A 15,857-nucleotide genomic window follows, 5' to 3' on the forward strand; every position below is an offset into this window, starting at 1 on the left:
GCTTTGATAACCACTACATGGTAGACACTTATTTTTGTAGGTATGTGAAGTGATTATTTTACCTCACTCTCACTTGGAGGCGTCTACTCTACTGGCCCTGGCCAGACAGTTGTGTATCTTAAATTGATCCGTCTGGGAAGCAGTATCAAATCCCACATTATATATGAACTAAGAAAAATATTGTCAAATGGAAAGAAAAAATACCAGATACTGAAGTCCTTCGAAGAGCAGGTCTGCAAAGCATCCACACAATCCTGATGCAGTCCCAGCTAAGATGAGCAGGACACATCTACAGAATGGAAGATAGTCACATTTCTAAATGACTCCTGTTAGGGGTAGGGTCAATTGAGGGAAAGAAAGTGCTCACAAGGTGGACAAAGAAAATGCTTTAGGGACACCCTCAAAGCTTCTCAGAAAGGGTTCAGCATTGACCCATCCACCTGGGAGACAGAAGCACATGACAGAGCATCATAGCTTCATGCTGTAAAAACTGTCGCACAAATGGCTGTGGAAAAAAAGTGCTGCAGAAGAAAAGCAAGGCCAATGACACTAGCTCCAGCTGGAATAACCTGCCTAGTGTGCAGCCACATGAGACATGAGGAGGCACAAAAACCCAGTTCAATGCTCTCAGCCCCCTGAATGACTAAAGTGGTCATCATCAAACCATGATGGACAAACTATATATAGATCTGCCTCCATATCATCAATCCATTACGTTCATGGTCTGCGGCCTGCCTTTGGGTCACCTGCCTTTTGGTTTTTGCCTGTATACAATTTTAGCTCCTGTTATGACATTTTTTAAGTTGCCCTTTCTGTTTTTTTTTTTTTTCTGTCACTATCTGTGGGTCTTCATACAATTGATTTATCTCATGGTTAGTGCGTGTCCTCCACCCTGTTCTTGTAAACATGTACTATTTACATTAGATTTTTACCGAATTATTAAATTTTTACTACCTTTACTATTTTAACTGTGAATAGACCTTGATTTTAATGATTTAACTGTATAGAATTTAGCCCTTGTTATGTAGAGAGAGAGTAGTCCTTAAGGGACTGCAGGCATGACGTGGCCTAAATTGTGCCAATGTGCCCAAAATCAAATCAAACCTCCACCCTGTTTCATCTTGTATAGCACCATAGATTTTCCTACGAATTTTTCGTTCCCAAGTATTTAGATTTTCCATTGTCTTTGTCAGTGTCCAGGTCTCACTTTCATACATTGCTGCTAGTCTTTTTATGCTTTCGTATATCATTTTCTTGGTTTTTCTTGATATTGTTTTTCTCTTAAGTAAATGATGGGAGCTATAAAATGCTCTGTTGTCTCCTGCTATTCTTTCCTTTATTTCTGTTAGTAAAAGTAGGTCATTTTTTAAATCAATTGTACTGCCTAGATATTTAAAAGTTTGGACATTTGTGGTCTTTGAGTTTGATATATTGTCCATCTGTCTGATTGTCTCGTCATTGGTTTTACTGTCATTGACCTAAAGTCTTGCTGGTCGAGATGCTTCTTCTGTGTGAAAGCTCTAGCAATGTAAGAAGCCTTTTTACCCAATAAAGCAGTGTCAGAGGCAAGGTATTGTAGAGGTTGGCTGTACATCGTCCCTGTTGGTTGTGGACTCTCCTGAAGTACTAATAGTTCCCCTTGTGTTTATGTATGTATTTTCTGTAACTCTCTCCAGTGTCAGATTAAAGAGCACGCAAAAAAGTGAGTTGTCTTGTCTTAATCCTCGTTTAATCCTAAATTCCTGTGAGTGTTCTCCTTGTATTATGAATTTACTTTTTGAGTTGTTTAATGTCATGTGTACAAGTCTTGTCAGTTTGTTATGTATTCCAAAATCTTGTAGAGTGTCATATAGATATTTCATTTTGATACTGTCATAAGCCATTTTATAATCTTTATATATATATATATATTATATATATATATAATATATATATATATATATATATATATATATATATATATATATATATATATATATATATATATATATATAATATATATATATATATATATATATATATATATATATATATATATATATATATAATATAATTGGTGGATTGGTATGTTGTATTCATGGCATTTTTCATCTTAGTGATACATCTTAGTGTGAAAATGTCATCAGTTTGGATTTATTGGTTCTGAAACCACATTGGTAGTCACCTAAGATAAAAAATCATGGAAGACAACGGCCACCCGCTCCATCAGAACTACATCAGGTCGTCGCGAAGTGGGCGACTACTGTCAATCAAAACAAGAACGGAGCGGTACAAAAACTCATTCGTACCTCACTCGGTCAGACTCTTATCACTGCCATTCATTGATCAGGATACATGAAAAGCACCAAGATACCAGTGTGTAGTCGCTGAATGAACTCTTTATGTTGTTTGTTGTATTTGTGTATTTTTCTGTTGTGTTGTCTTTATATGAGAAGAGTCCTTGTAATCACAACAAATTTTCGTAAGGATCAATAAAGCAGTCTTAGTCTTCTGAGTATTTTCCAGGTCTCTTGTTATAAGCTTAGGCAGAATCTTTTTAGTAGAGAAATTCCTCTGTAATTACAGCACTTGAGCTTGGATCTTTTTTGTGCATTGTATTATTGTATTACTTCTTCCCAAATTCTTGATTAGTTCCTGAATTTGGGAATGTCTTTTCCTCCATATTTAATTAGTTCTGCTGTAATTTGGTCCTCTCCTGGTACTTTGTGATTCTTCATGGTCCTAATTATTTACTGTTAGGAAAGCTTCTACACACATAATTTACTAATACATGAAAGAAAACTAATAAAACTACTCCAAGACACAGATAAAGGGACATTTCTTATTCCATATGCTAGTACAAATTGTGCAATTGCTTCTTTTTCCCTAATTAGAGCTTGGAATGGGTAGCCTGAATCAGCCAGAAAAACTGACTTAGCAGAGTTCAAGTAATTGACAAACATGCACGACTAGTTAAACAGATATTTTTGAAGGAACATTTATTTATAAGAAGCAACTATCTGAATAATATGCAAGACTCATGACTCATGGATATGCGTAGGATGTAATTTTATCTTCTCTTTTGAATTAACATCTGTAATTTGAGATACTATTTTATATTATATATATATACTTAGTGAGAAACAAGTTTTAGAAAGCTTTGTTTTAAAATTGTCTAAAATTCTCTCCAAAACATGCATACATGGCTATTGGGTCCCTTTGCTCAAAACAGCACACTATTTTTCCTTGTCACATTCTGCAAAAGAGCTAACAGCTCAGCAGCAAAAAGCTGGCTAGAAGAAGAAAAAGAAGTCCCTTTGCTTAGGCAAAATGTCAAGCATAAACAAGTTATGACATACATGGGTAAGTTCATGTAATTGGACCAGGAAATTATAAAATGAATAGACAAAATTATTAGAACAAAACCTTTCATTTCAGGTGGCTAGACTGTCCATAGAAACACTGACCTTAGCTAGATTTATTTTGGAAATGTCCTTAATGGAGTATGACTTAGTAAAAGAAAAAGACTCTAAAGTGGCTGCAGCAGCACTCTACATTGCTATGAAGATGAGGAAGGAAGGAGTTTGGGTAAGTGAACAATTCAGGATCCCTGTAATTATGGCATAATAGCTTAATCATTTTATGTAACAAGGTTTAATAGATATTTACGTTCTTTTTGATAATGTAAAATATATGCAAAGCAACATTTTCTCAACTTTTTTCACAACCGAGGGATGATGTGATGTTGCAGAATGTCATTAATATTTATGTTATTAAGTAAATAATAAGGCTTGCCTTCGAGTAGGGGCTGAGTAGGTTTTATTGGGTAATTTCTGGAATATGACTTCTGTTTTCCTGAGGTTTACAGATAAACCGAAAGAGGCAGCAGCATATGCAAATTCGTTGACCCAATCAGGAGATCATGTTCATTTTGAGCTAGAAGGTTGCAATCATCAGCATAGAGAAGCTCCCTTATGACCATTTTTGTTTTTGTGTGGGACAGAAGAGTTCAAAGATTGAATACATTGCCGTCTGAACGAAATCTGCCGTAGATGCATTTGTGCAATCGCTGCCTCTTTTGACCCAGCATTATGCCAAAGAAGGTAGCGAATAAGAGTAGGAGCAAGTACACAGCCCTGCTTCACACCATTTTCTATTGGGAAATGATCAGACTGGTCACCATTGTGTCTAATCTTGCCTTCTTTCCCTCATAAAACTGCTTGAGAATGGATAGGAGCGAGGGTGGGCATCTCAGTTTGGCCATTGCAAATGACCGTGTTGAAAGCCTTGGTGAGGTCCACAAAGGCAGTGTATTGGCTTAGGCTCTGCTCTTTGCATTTTTCTTGTAATTGTCGCAGAACAAATCATGTCAGATGTATCTTTACCAGCTCTAAAGCCACATTGGCTCTCAGATAACACCTTGTCCGCTAAAAGTGGGTTAGTCTGTTGAGCAAGACTCGTGCAAAGATCTTTCCTGCTACTAATAGAAGTGTAATGCCTCGATAGTTGGAGCAGTTAGACTAGTCAAGTGAATAACTTGAGCTTCAAATAAAGTTGCCTTATGTTGAGGAAGGCATAAGACAACAGAATCATAAGAATAAGTCTAAACTTCTGTAATCTACAACTAGATCTATCAGGAGTCTACAATGTCTGACATTATTTGAAAATCTCTTGTAGTGGAAGCAGTGTAATTCAACTCAATTGAGATATCCTACAGTTACTTCCCAAGATTTAATCAGTTCATTGATTACTACGGTTACAAATTGCTTACAGGAATTTAGTTACATGATATCTCAACTGCTAAAAAATTTTCCAGAATAACTGCTTTCTTGTGGGTACACTAGTAGAAATACCTAATGGAATATGGAATGGTTAACAGAAAGCAAAACTTGCATAAGCCTAGTCCTGAAAATCCATGTTGGTGGTTGTCCTCAGTATCTCAACAGCTGACAAACGGCAGTCTTCCTACAGAATAGGTAAATTGAAACCTATATGACATTGATGCCTTCAGAGATGGGAGGGAAGAGTCTACCATGTTTCCATAATTCTGACCTTTGGGAAAAGTAGTTCTTTAATGTTCTGTTTAAGACTATTTTATTCCAATAATACTTGCAGTTGCCACAGAAACTCAACATGTTTAACTATTGGGCCACATAGCATTTCAATTTAAATTTCCTTCTCTTACTACTTATTTCAGCAAGGAGACTTAGTGAAAAGTAGCCACTACAAAGTAGATGATTTCAAACATCTTATTGTAGCCTTGAACAAAATGCTGTTGTCTCCAGCTGTTCCACAGCTTAACACCATACGAAGCAAGTATTCACATGTGTAAGTTTTGTTTCATTATTAAAGCTTTGCCATCAAAACATGCCACTTTTATAGTTAATTTTAATGAAACTAATCAAAATTAATACTTTTCAGAGTCTTTCATGAAGTTGCTAAAATTCCACTTATGCCTACTGAGGAGCTTTTTAACACTAAGTCAGGCACAAATGATTGTTCATGAGGTAATAATTTTAATAGAATTTCATCTCTTCCAGCTTTTGTCCTAATATTGAGCTGCTTCTGAACTACCAGCACACTTAATGAACATTTAACTCAATAGCTACTAGGCCCATACCTAAGCAGCATCTCTCATAATACTAAGTAAAGGGAGGTAGCTCCAAAACACAGATTCACTTTACAAAATATATTTTAAAAAACATCAAACATGTAATAATAATAAAAAGTACTTCTAAAAAAAGAGAAATGGATGGCCTTTAAAATGATGTATAATTTTAATAGGTTTTACAAGATTAAACAATAAAAACAACAGGTAATGACGAAAATGTGTATTTGAGTGCCTGATTTTTTTGAAGACTGGTGACCCCCACCCTTCAGATCTGTTATTTTTGGTACCCTCTAACACAGTGGTCTTCAACCTTATTAGGCCTACGGCCCCCTTTTTGTATTTTTTCTATTAACTCTTTGGCTCCGGAACAATGCACAAGACGTTGATTTTAAAAAAGGGGAAAAAGGTCGGACCAACGCTGAGGGCATCGGCTATTTAAAATTATTATTTTATTGTTTATATTTCTCCTATTCATTTTTTTTTTATTGCTTATTTTTTTATCTAGAATAGTTTCCCTTTGCTAAACATCAGGAATTTTCTTCATTTAACATATTTTTATTTTGTACGACATGACATGGCCTAAATTGTGCCGATGTGCCTAAAATCAAATCAAAATCAAATTTTGTACGAAGTTTGTGAAGTGATTACATTTATTTTTTCTGTGTGCGTTTTTTTTTAACATGGAGCTTCAACCAGGGCCATATAAACTTTGTAGATCTAAATATTTCTTTCATGAAGTATAATAATTCAGATGACAGTGATTTTGTTTGTTTCATCTGATGGTGATATTGATAAATCTAATTATATAGATCTAGTAAATTAATTTATAAATCTAGGGCTAGGTCTAGTAATGAAGTTTATCAGCTGATGAAGCAGCCTCACCTCCAGCTAATGTTCAATGTAGATCTAGAACTAGTTTAGCTGTCTCTACATCATCTAAATCTTATCAGATAGAGGTAGATCTCTAGATCTCGAGCCATTTGACCCTCACTGGCATAGAGGAAAGTACCTGGAAGCATTCTCTGGCAGCAGATGGCCTCTGAGAGAGGCAGTTGGAGAGATCTCACAAATGCTGCAGGACAAACATTTCAGACTCAAAAGAAAAGCCATTATTGACATGCGCCAAAAGAAGGAAAGAAAACTTGAATAGATCGCCAGCCGCTAACAGCTTTGCCTGCTCGAAATTCTGGATAATATGCAAGTCATTATACAGTGCAGTAATTACATACAAAAATTTATCTCATTGTCATGACTTTCTTTCAAATTCTAAGAATAGTCCCCTTTCAAATTTTTGAATATTAAGACCTACTGTTTTTAGGTTTAAATGTAAATTTAGTCTTATTTTTCATATAAACATTATTATTGCTGAATTCACTACAAAATGAAATTAAGCTAATGGGAACCCTGTGCCTCCAGTCTGACAATATCAGAAATTCCAAGCTTTAAATTAGTCAAAGCAAGGTGAAGGTCTCATCTAGTGGCTACATCTAGTCTATTTTTTTGCTTATTCATTAAGTTTGTTACACGCTCAAACTAGATTAAACATGTATGTTGATGGAAAAGCTAAAACATAATTCCAATTTCAACCAAAGTTTGGGAATTTTATTGAAACATTCAAATGCAGCCACATCTCTGTCGTGCCTCCTATGTTAACATCAGTAACAGATGTTTAATAATTGTCATTTTTTAAATTTATTTATTTCCATACTAAAAGCGAATCGTAATTTCTTCTTAGAGCATTGTTGTGCGAATTGCAGATATCAGTGTCTTAAGGCAGTATTTCATTTGTTAACAAACAAGTTACGTGAGATTGTATAACTTTTTAAAATAGATTTAATATCTCGATAAAAGAAAAAAATGATATAATCAATGAAAGTACATTTCTTTCGTAGCTGTCGAATGGTTGGTTTCATTCATTTGCGATAGATGCCTACCATAAAAAAATATTTGTTAGCCCGCTTTCAGTCATCGCCAACCGTTGAATCTTCCCGTTTCTCAAAGAAAAAAAAATTCTAAATTGTATTTAAGAGCTTAACAAAACGAGCAAAAAAAAACCCTTTTCAAAATCCAGCAAACTTCAGTCTACAACAGCATCTAACTTCTTTTTCATCTTTTTTTTTTTACTTATTCACTAAAACTCTTTGCAATATTCCATTACATGCCAGCGAGTTTTCATAACACTTTGTTAATGTTTTTTGTTTAAAAAAAGATTATATTATTTGAATGTTAGCTTTAACATTTTTCTTAAAATTTACATATCAATATATTAACATATGTAGATATAATAAACTATAATCGAAAAGGCGTATCACCTAGTTTGTTTATCAAATCATGAACGTTTATGCGCGCAAGATCGAAAGACACTTAGATACCCTCAAATTTCAGCAAAAGTAAGAATTCAAAGATAGAAAATGGGATTCCCGAAATAAATTTCTAACGTTAAATTAGAAGCAAGCTAATTATAATTTGTCTATATTTAGTTTTGCCAGCTTTAATTTTTTAGAATTTTTTTTTTATTGGTATTGTTTCAGTGCACATTTAGTTTCTTCTGTTCCCCTTTGTCCAACGTCCCCGTACCGCCCCTTTGGCTTCCAGCGCCCCCCAAAATCTAGAAAACGTCCCCCAGGGTGCGATAGCGCCCCCGTTAAAGACCACTGCTCTAACATTTACTCAAAGACCAGTAATGTTTACAAGTAGGAACTTAGTGGAGGCCTATACAATAAACATTAGGCTTATATATAAAATTTGTAGAAGTCTTGAGTATTTACTGACTTGACTTTCTAGGTGCATGAACATGGCATCATGCTGATGTGGTTCTTATGTCAAAGTTTTCATAACTTCTAGCATGACAACGTAAAAGTAATCTAACCACTGTCCAAACCAAGGTTGTGTACACCCCTAATTAGATCTATTTCATCAAAAGTTTTCATGTTGTAAAAAAAAAAAACTGGTCAAAATGTCCAAGAAGTTGATTCATTGGACAGTAGGTCCAGAATAGTCTAGATCTAGAATCTAGATTCAATGTTTACATCTCTCTATCTCTCTCTCCCTCCCTCCCGCCCTCTCTCTCACTCACAGAATTGGACTAGGTCTAAATCTAGCGCTAAATTCTCATGATCAAGTTTTTATCAATTTCAAGCTCATCATTAGCTGTATTTAGTGTATTATTTGTGATAATGGGTCTAAAAATCGAAAGGTCATTGAGAAAATTGCCTGCGCAGCTATGGAAAAAAAAAAAATCAACAAACTTTGAAGGCCCATAGAAACTGAAGCAAAAGTCATAAAAACATCAGATCTATATTTATACTTTTAAAAAACCAAGCCAGCTCAGAATAACACCACGCGTCACGCATGAAAATGAGAGCTATGCAAGTCATTCTGTGTGTGATGTCGTCAGTGCATTTGGTCGCATTAGTAGCTATTGGGTTAAGAGATTTTCATCGTAAAGGTGTGTGCATGACTTAAAATATTCAGCACATGAAGAGTTTAAAAATGCTTTTCAGTTTGCACAAATTTAACAATTGTGATCCTTGCGTGAAAGTGACTAGAAATCCAATGGAACCTTAGAGCTATTATTGAAAGTGATTAATTTGCTAATTTTTTAAAATTTCTTTCCCAAATGTGACCTTAAGTTTTCTAAATTTTTAATAAACCTTAACTTGACATTAATATTAACTCCTCTCCTATTAAGTCTAAGTTATATGAATATTTAGCTAATGTAATTTTTTTTAAAACTAAATGCTGATTATTCTGTTTACATCTGTCACTTGTACTTTATTCTTGCTCAACACCTGAATTACTGTTTTGTATCAGTATTCTTGCTATATAATAGCATTTATTAAAGATAGTTGCTGTAAATAGGTTACTGCTGATGTCATGACATGTTTAGTGATGCTCTATTGCTGACATGCATCAAATGTTTATTACAAGGCTAAATTTAAGAGAGTACTACAATCTTTTCCAGCATAAAGATAGATATGATAGATAATTTTATTGGTCCCAACAAATTGAAATTTAAAAAAAATTAACCTCAACATTACTGTTATAACAATAACAATATAGATGCAAACACGAACAACATATCACACACTCACACACAACCAGTGCTTTATGAATTAGACTTCTATGTACTTCTCAGTAATGACAAATGATCTTGAAACTAGAGATGGGAAACGAACCAAATGAACTGTCCTTACCTTGACCAAACTGAATCAAAGATTTAGCAATATTTTTTACAAAGAAAAAATAAAAACTTAGTTTCAGCGAGATGATTTGAGTTATTTGTAATTTTTGGAAAACTCAGCTGGATCATTTTGGGTTGTCTTCTTTTGATTCACTGCTAATGGTACCATAACATTTAATATTTGTGCGTAATGAAATGGGAGAGTTGACTCTGAATGTAGAAACTACCAGAAGTGGATTGATCTTTACCTTTTTGTGGCGCATGAAAATAAAAAGTAAAGTACAAGTTCCCCCTTCAGACCTTGTGGTCTATAGGGTAGATGATGTAAAGGTCATCTGATTCTGTGGCCTACGGTTAATGAGGGTGTCATTTGGCCAGCACTACGACCAACCGCCTTTACTTTTCCCCAACTAATGTTTGATTCCTATCTCTACTTGAAACACCCTTACAAAAAGGGGAATAGTTTTCAAATATTTCTGTTCTAGCCTTAATGGAGAGAAGCCAAATACTTTGTCCAGATCTGATTTATTGGGTGCAGGTAGGAGATGGTAGCTGTGTTAGAGTGAAATTGGATGCTTTTTTTACCTATTTAGTGCCTGGGAAATATTACCTTACCAGCAGGTGATGGCAAATGCAATTACATCTACAGATAGTTGCTGTATGACTGACTTAAATTTTGCTCCCAGGGGAGTATAGAGCTGCAACTGCACTTCACCATTGGACTTTCTCTGGGCAATTCCCCTAAGCTGGGTGCATGTCCATCCTGCCGTCTTTGCCTCTGTCATGTTTGCTTTGGTCTTCAACCTGTGGGTTCCCCATTCTAGGGCCTGTTTTACAATACTTTGTTTTTTTGCAATTTATGCTCATTCCAGCCCTAATTGTTTTTTGATTTCTCGCTTTATCTGCGTTTGCTGTTTTTTTTTCCCCACGGACTTTTTTTTAAATTTTTTTTTTAATCCAGTTGCTCTATATAAAAGTTTGTTTCAGATTACCTACCTTCATGAGATAGGAAATATATAAAGTCTTTATATCCTGGCGTAAAGATTTTTGCAGTGTTCACTCCATTTTAGCTTATTTATGGTTGTATTTAGGTATTTATATTCTTGCACTTGGCCTATGGTTTGGTTGTTGATCTGAATTTCTTAAGATGGTCTTTATGGTTCATATAATCTAGTCATTTCTTAAGTTTTCTGATCATTCAGAATTTTAAAAGTTGTCAATGCACCATTTGCAGAAAGTGTTAATGGAGACTTTCATCACTTGTGATAAGGCTGATAAGGTTGTCAGCAAATTGGATGGAAATATCAAATGAGCTTCAAATGTCAATTTGTTAGTAGAGTGGTTGCCAGACTTTTGTCTCATAGACCCCCTTGCCACGTTTTCAAATTTTCAGTAGACTGCCTGCTTAGCTAATAATGAATTTTTTAGAATTCACCAGCTTCAAATGCTTTTTTTTTTTCACTGATTTCTAAGTCGTATATATTAATTCAAAATTAAAATTAAGCAAAATAAAATAGGGTTTGTTGCTGAACATAAAAATTATATATGTGTCAGACGCGAATAGCCCAATTTTCAGTAAAAGAAATTACAAAAGTCATTTCTCTATAGAAGTTACGAAGGCTATATAAAATACAACCACAGACCTATATATATTACAATAAATATAGGTTTTTGATTGCTAGTTACGATTTATTTAGGTAGGTGCTGTTTTACTATTACATACCAAGTATTAGAGTTTAGAAAAACCCAGGATTGTTTCTTGTGCAACACTATTAGCTAACACCTTATATCACCTCTCCATTAGTATATTTAGATCTATAATCTAATTCTAGTCTAGATTTATATATAAAAATTGAATAGATCTAGTAATAGTATAGATTCTATCTTGAGATTGGATTGCCGAGTCTAGCCTATGCTATGCCTATAGTCAGTTTTTATTAGAAAAAAGTCTAGATATTAATAAAGACTAAAGTTTTTTAATTATTAGATATAGACATAATACATAGATCTAATAATACTGTAATACGTTTACTATACTCTATAGTTTACTAAACTAGAGATCTATCTCTAGATCTATCTATAATCTAGTCAATCTAGATCTATACAAATACAATATTCATTATAATACTTCTACTTATAATGACTTATTTAATAAGTTAGTACTTAGACTTAGATCTATTATAGGTTATTATTATTAATAGATTTACTTTTCAATGCCTAGACCTAATAATAAAATTGCGAATGATGTCTATAATGACTGATTATTATTTTTTTATATTACAAGAAAAGTAATCATTTTTCCCCGACATTGAAAAAAGGTGCCGGAACCCCGTACTGGTGGGTACTGTCACAAAAATATATGTATATCTCAATCTTCTTTCATTTAATTTTTTTGAGGGGTTATTGCTACTTAATACATTGATACCGGATCGATTTAAATAGGGCCTAAGTATACAAGCAGGATTTCGAGCATTGGATAAATGTATTTTTTAAGTACAAAGTTTTATGGAAGAGGCAATATATTAGTTGTTTGAAGTTTGTAACTTCTTAAAATCAGGGTAAAAATATTGAAGCCTACATTTTTACACTCATTTCTAAACAATTAGAAGAGATGGACTGACTCATAGTGTAGCTTGTGTACATCTGCAAAAACACAAACTCAGACTTTCAAAAGCGTGGTCGAGAGGCCAAGTGCGCTTGAATTTGGCTTGGCTTGGCTACCTAGAAGGGGGCTCGAGGTTCGACACCCGACTCGGGCTGAGTTGTTTACTGAGCGCCTAAAGGCAGCATGGAAAACCAACTCCTAGATACCCCCTCTCCCCCACTGGTCCACAAATGAGATTGGACCAAAAGCGCTCTGAGCATGCTATAAGCATGAAAGTAGCGCTATATAAAAGCTATAATAATAATAATAACTATTAAAAGAAAAACTTAGTGATTATTTTTACTGTATAATTCTATTATTATTCCTTTTTAGAATTAGGATATAAACAAAAATTTGCAGTATGACTTTGTCTAACAGAAGAAAAAAAAAGAAACTTACGTCTATTTATGCAGTTATTTATAGTTACCTAGTAATATAAAATACTCATCAAATAAAGTACTGTAAATGTGTAGTTTCGCGCACTAGTTTCAGGTCTTTTCTTTTTATAGCCTCTATCGGGTTATATCCCAACTACCCATATTTTTGTGCAGAATTTTTTTTTTCTTATCAGGTACACTTAAAATTATAGCATAATAATGTCAGTTTAATTTAAAAAGAGAACTGAAAAATACAAAGATATATAGGGAAAAGAGCGACTTCCGGCCAAATACTTTTTAATCAAAGAAACGAAACGGACTAGTCCAACAAACCCTATTTAAAATGTAATCACCAAACAAAAATAAATGGCTATTATTGGGCTGATTTGATATTATTGCTTTCAAGATTGGACTTTAATTTAGTTAGGTTTGTTATTAAAACTTCTCAGTGATCTCCAGTATTTTTTTTTTTTTTTTTTTTTAAATAAAAATATTGGAAATCTTGCTGAAACCTTTTTCCACTAGATATATGAAGATGGGAAAAGAGACACTTAGAAACTTTCTGCATTTTCTTAATATCTGATAAGTGTTACAATTTTTTTGAAGCAAGAGCTGATATCCATTTTTTAAAATTGTACATAAAGTTCTTCAGTAGTATTTATTACAAGCAGTTCTTCTTGTAATTTTACACCTACATCTCCTATATCATCATTGATTGATAATCCATTGATGTATTACTATATTTAGAATATTCTCAAACCTTAGTTGAAAATCAGAATAGAGGGGATTTAAATGCTCAACACAAGTTGAAACAGCTTTTTGACTATTTTAAATTGGAAAATTTTGCCCTTCCAATGCTTTGCTTCATTAATTAAATTGCTGAGATTATGGAATTAGTTTTTATCAAATGAAGGTTATCTCCTTGTAGTTGCGAGTCAAGTAGGGACAGAACTAGCTGACTTGATGTGCATAGACAAGACTTCCGCAGCATATGTTATGCAAATCAATGCCGAAAAAAACTAAAATTATGACCAATAGCCAACAGGGCTTTAAAAGGGGCAGTAGTTTTAAATACCTGGGAGCTATTGTCCCAGATGAGGGCCCAAATTGCGCAGTTCACAGCAGCACTGGTCATGGCCACATTCTTATATGCTTGCGAGTCTAGAATGCTGACTGCAGAGCTAGAGAGAAATATCCTTGCAATGGAATCGGTATGCTACAGAAAGGACTCATTGGTGTCCTAAAAATCCCAAAATTCAAAATCCCAGTCTTCACTGAGATTCAAACCCAGGACCCCAGGTTTGAAAGCCAAGCACTTAACCACTCAGCCATTACTCCCCCAATTCCTCTTACTAACTTTGTGATCAATAGGGCATATGATGTTAAGGACATCTATTTCTTTGGCAATGGTTAACGAGCAGGGTGTCATGTGGCTGGCACGACATGGCCTAAATTGTGCCGATGTGCCAAAAACTCAAACCCCTAACAGCCTTTACTTTCCCCAACTAAAGTCAGGTACCTATTATTAGAGTTGGGTGGACTCAGGGGTCGTATAAATCCTGAAATTCTAAATCCCAGTCTTCACCGATATTTGAACTCAGGACCCCAGTTTCAAAAGCCAAGCTAGCCACCACGCTCCATAATTACATGATTGATTCAAAATAAATTGATACAATTTTTTTAGAAGTATTTTTATATTTATAGATTTGCACATAGATGTAATGCATATGTTAAAATTAATCATTGAGTTGTAAAAGACCTTTTAGAGTCTTTAGAGTAAAAAATCTTGTTCTTTGACTAAAAAGTTTTCATTTAATGGCTAGACTTATGGCAGATAGTAATTTTTCTTTTTTCTTACATTATTTTCCCATTTCTTTTCTCTTACTAAATTAAAGTGTGATATAAATATGTTACTGTGTTGTTAACCTTTAACAAAACTTTTCAGGTACACTGATGGTTGTGTTTGGGTGTGTGTGTCTGTTGACTAGCTTGAATATTGACAAGGAGAACTTCCTGTGTGAAGAAAGTTACAAGTTGTAAAAAAATAAGCACATCATAAAATAGTTATTTTATTAATTTCATTTATAACTTCAGGTAGTGTTATTTTAATATTGTATACGTTTTTCAATTGAATTTGTCTTGATAAGACTGCATGCATTTTGTTCATAAATAAATAGCTTTAAGATTTGTATGGTGTTTGATATTTTTGAAATTTCAAGTAATTGATAATTGATTCTAAATATTTAATAACATACTGATGTATATTTTGTACAAATAAGCCAATATGCTTAATTAACTTCCTTATATTTTTTAAAATATTTTTTATCTCTCAAAAACTACAAATTCGTCTTTTACTTAGTGGTCTTAACAGATTTCAGATTATTTAGTCATATTAGCTGCAGTCTTATCAAGTTATTTTAAACATTGATATCAGTCTAAATTATATTTTATCAATGGTTTTATATTTTAGATGTTTTTACACAATAAAGTTGTCTGTTATATATTTTAGCCTTTGTCACTAATATATATAGTGTATTGTTCTTATATATTGTATGCAAGAGGTTCCCTTTTTATCTGTAACTTTGGCCTGAATATTTCTAAAGATAACCCTTAACACTGAAGAAAACTAATTAAATATGAATAGACAGTAGCCATAGAAATCTTAACACAGAGCTTGCTTACTTAGATTCTCCCTTGCTTGTCTCATTGGGTGGCTGCAGTGGCAGTCAATGTCACCCGGTGCAGTTAGCAGTTATCAACCCCCGCCCCCTAATCAACTTTCTCAAAACATTTCCCAATAAATACTATTGTTGGTTTAAACTAATACAGTGAGCCGATATACCTACTTTCATTGATTTTTTTACACAAATGTAAGATGTCAATTCTATTATAAAATCCTATTGTTTTATATCCTATATTCAATAATTATTGCATATTTTACAATGCTAGTTTATTAAAATTATAATTACGGTACACATAAACGTTTCCATTTACTTTTAGACAGACGGTATAACATTATGTTGTTATTCAAACTTAAATTACCATTTAGACCAGAAAATGTTC

General features: G+C 33.7%; 1 protein-coding gene across 1 annotated transcript in view; it reads left to right on the forward strand.

Moving 5' to 3' along the window:
* The window catches only part of LOC106057744 (G2/mitotic-specific cyclin-B3-like), a 34,612-nt gene extending 19,315 nt beyond the window's left edge, over positions 1 to 15,297 (forward strand). The window contains exons 8-11 of the mRNA XM_013215065.2: positions 3,418 to 3,567; positions 5,177 to 5,307; positions 5,401 to 5,486; positions 14,740 to 15,297. Of these exons, the coding sequence (XP_013070519.2) occupies positions 3,418 to 3,567; positions 5,177 to 5,307; positions 5,401 to 5,485 (366 nt within the window). The 3' untranslated portion in view covers position 5,486; positions 14,740 to 15,297. The remainder of the gene's footprint in view (positions 1 to 3,417; positions 3,568 to 5,176; positions 5,308 to 5,400; positions 5,487 to 14,739) is intronic.
* The last annotated feature ends 560 nt before the right edge of the window (positions 15,298 to 15,857 follow it).

The sequence above is a fragment of the Biomphalaria glabrata genome, chromosome 15 (genome assembly GCF_947242115.1).
Source record: "Biomphalaria glabrata chromosome 15, xgBioGlab47.1, whole genome shotgun sequence".
Classification (NCBI taxonomy): Eukaryota; Metazoa; Mollusca; class Gastropoda; family Planorbidae; genus Biomphalaria; species Biomphalaria glabrata.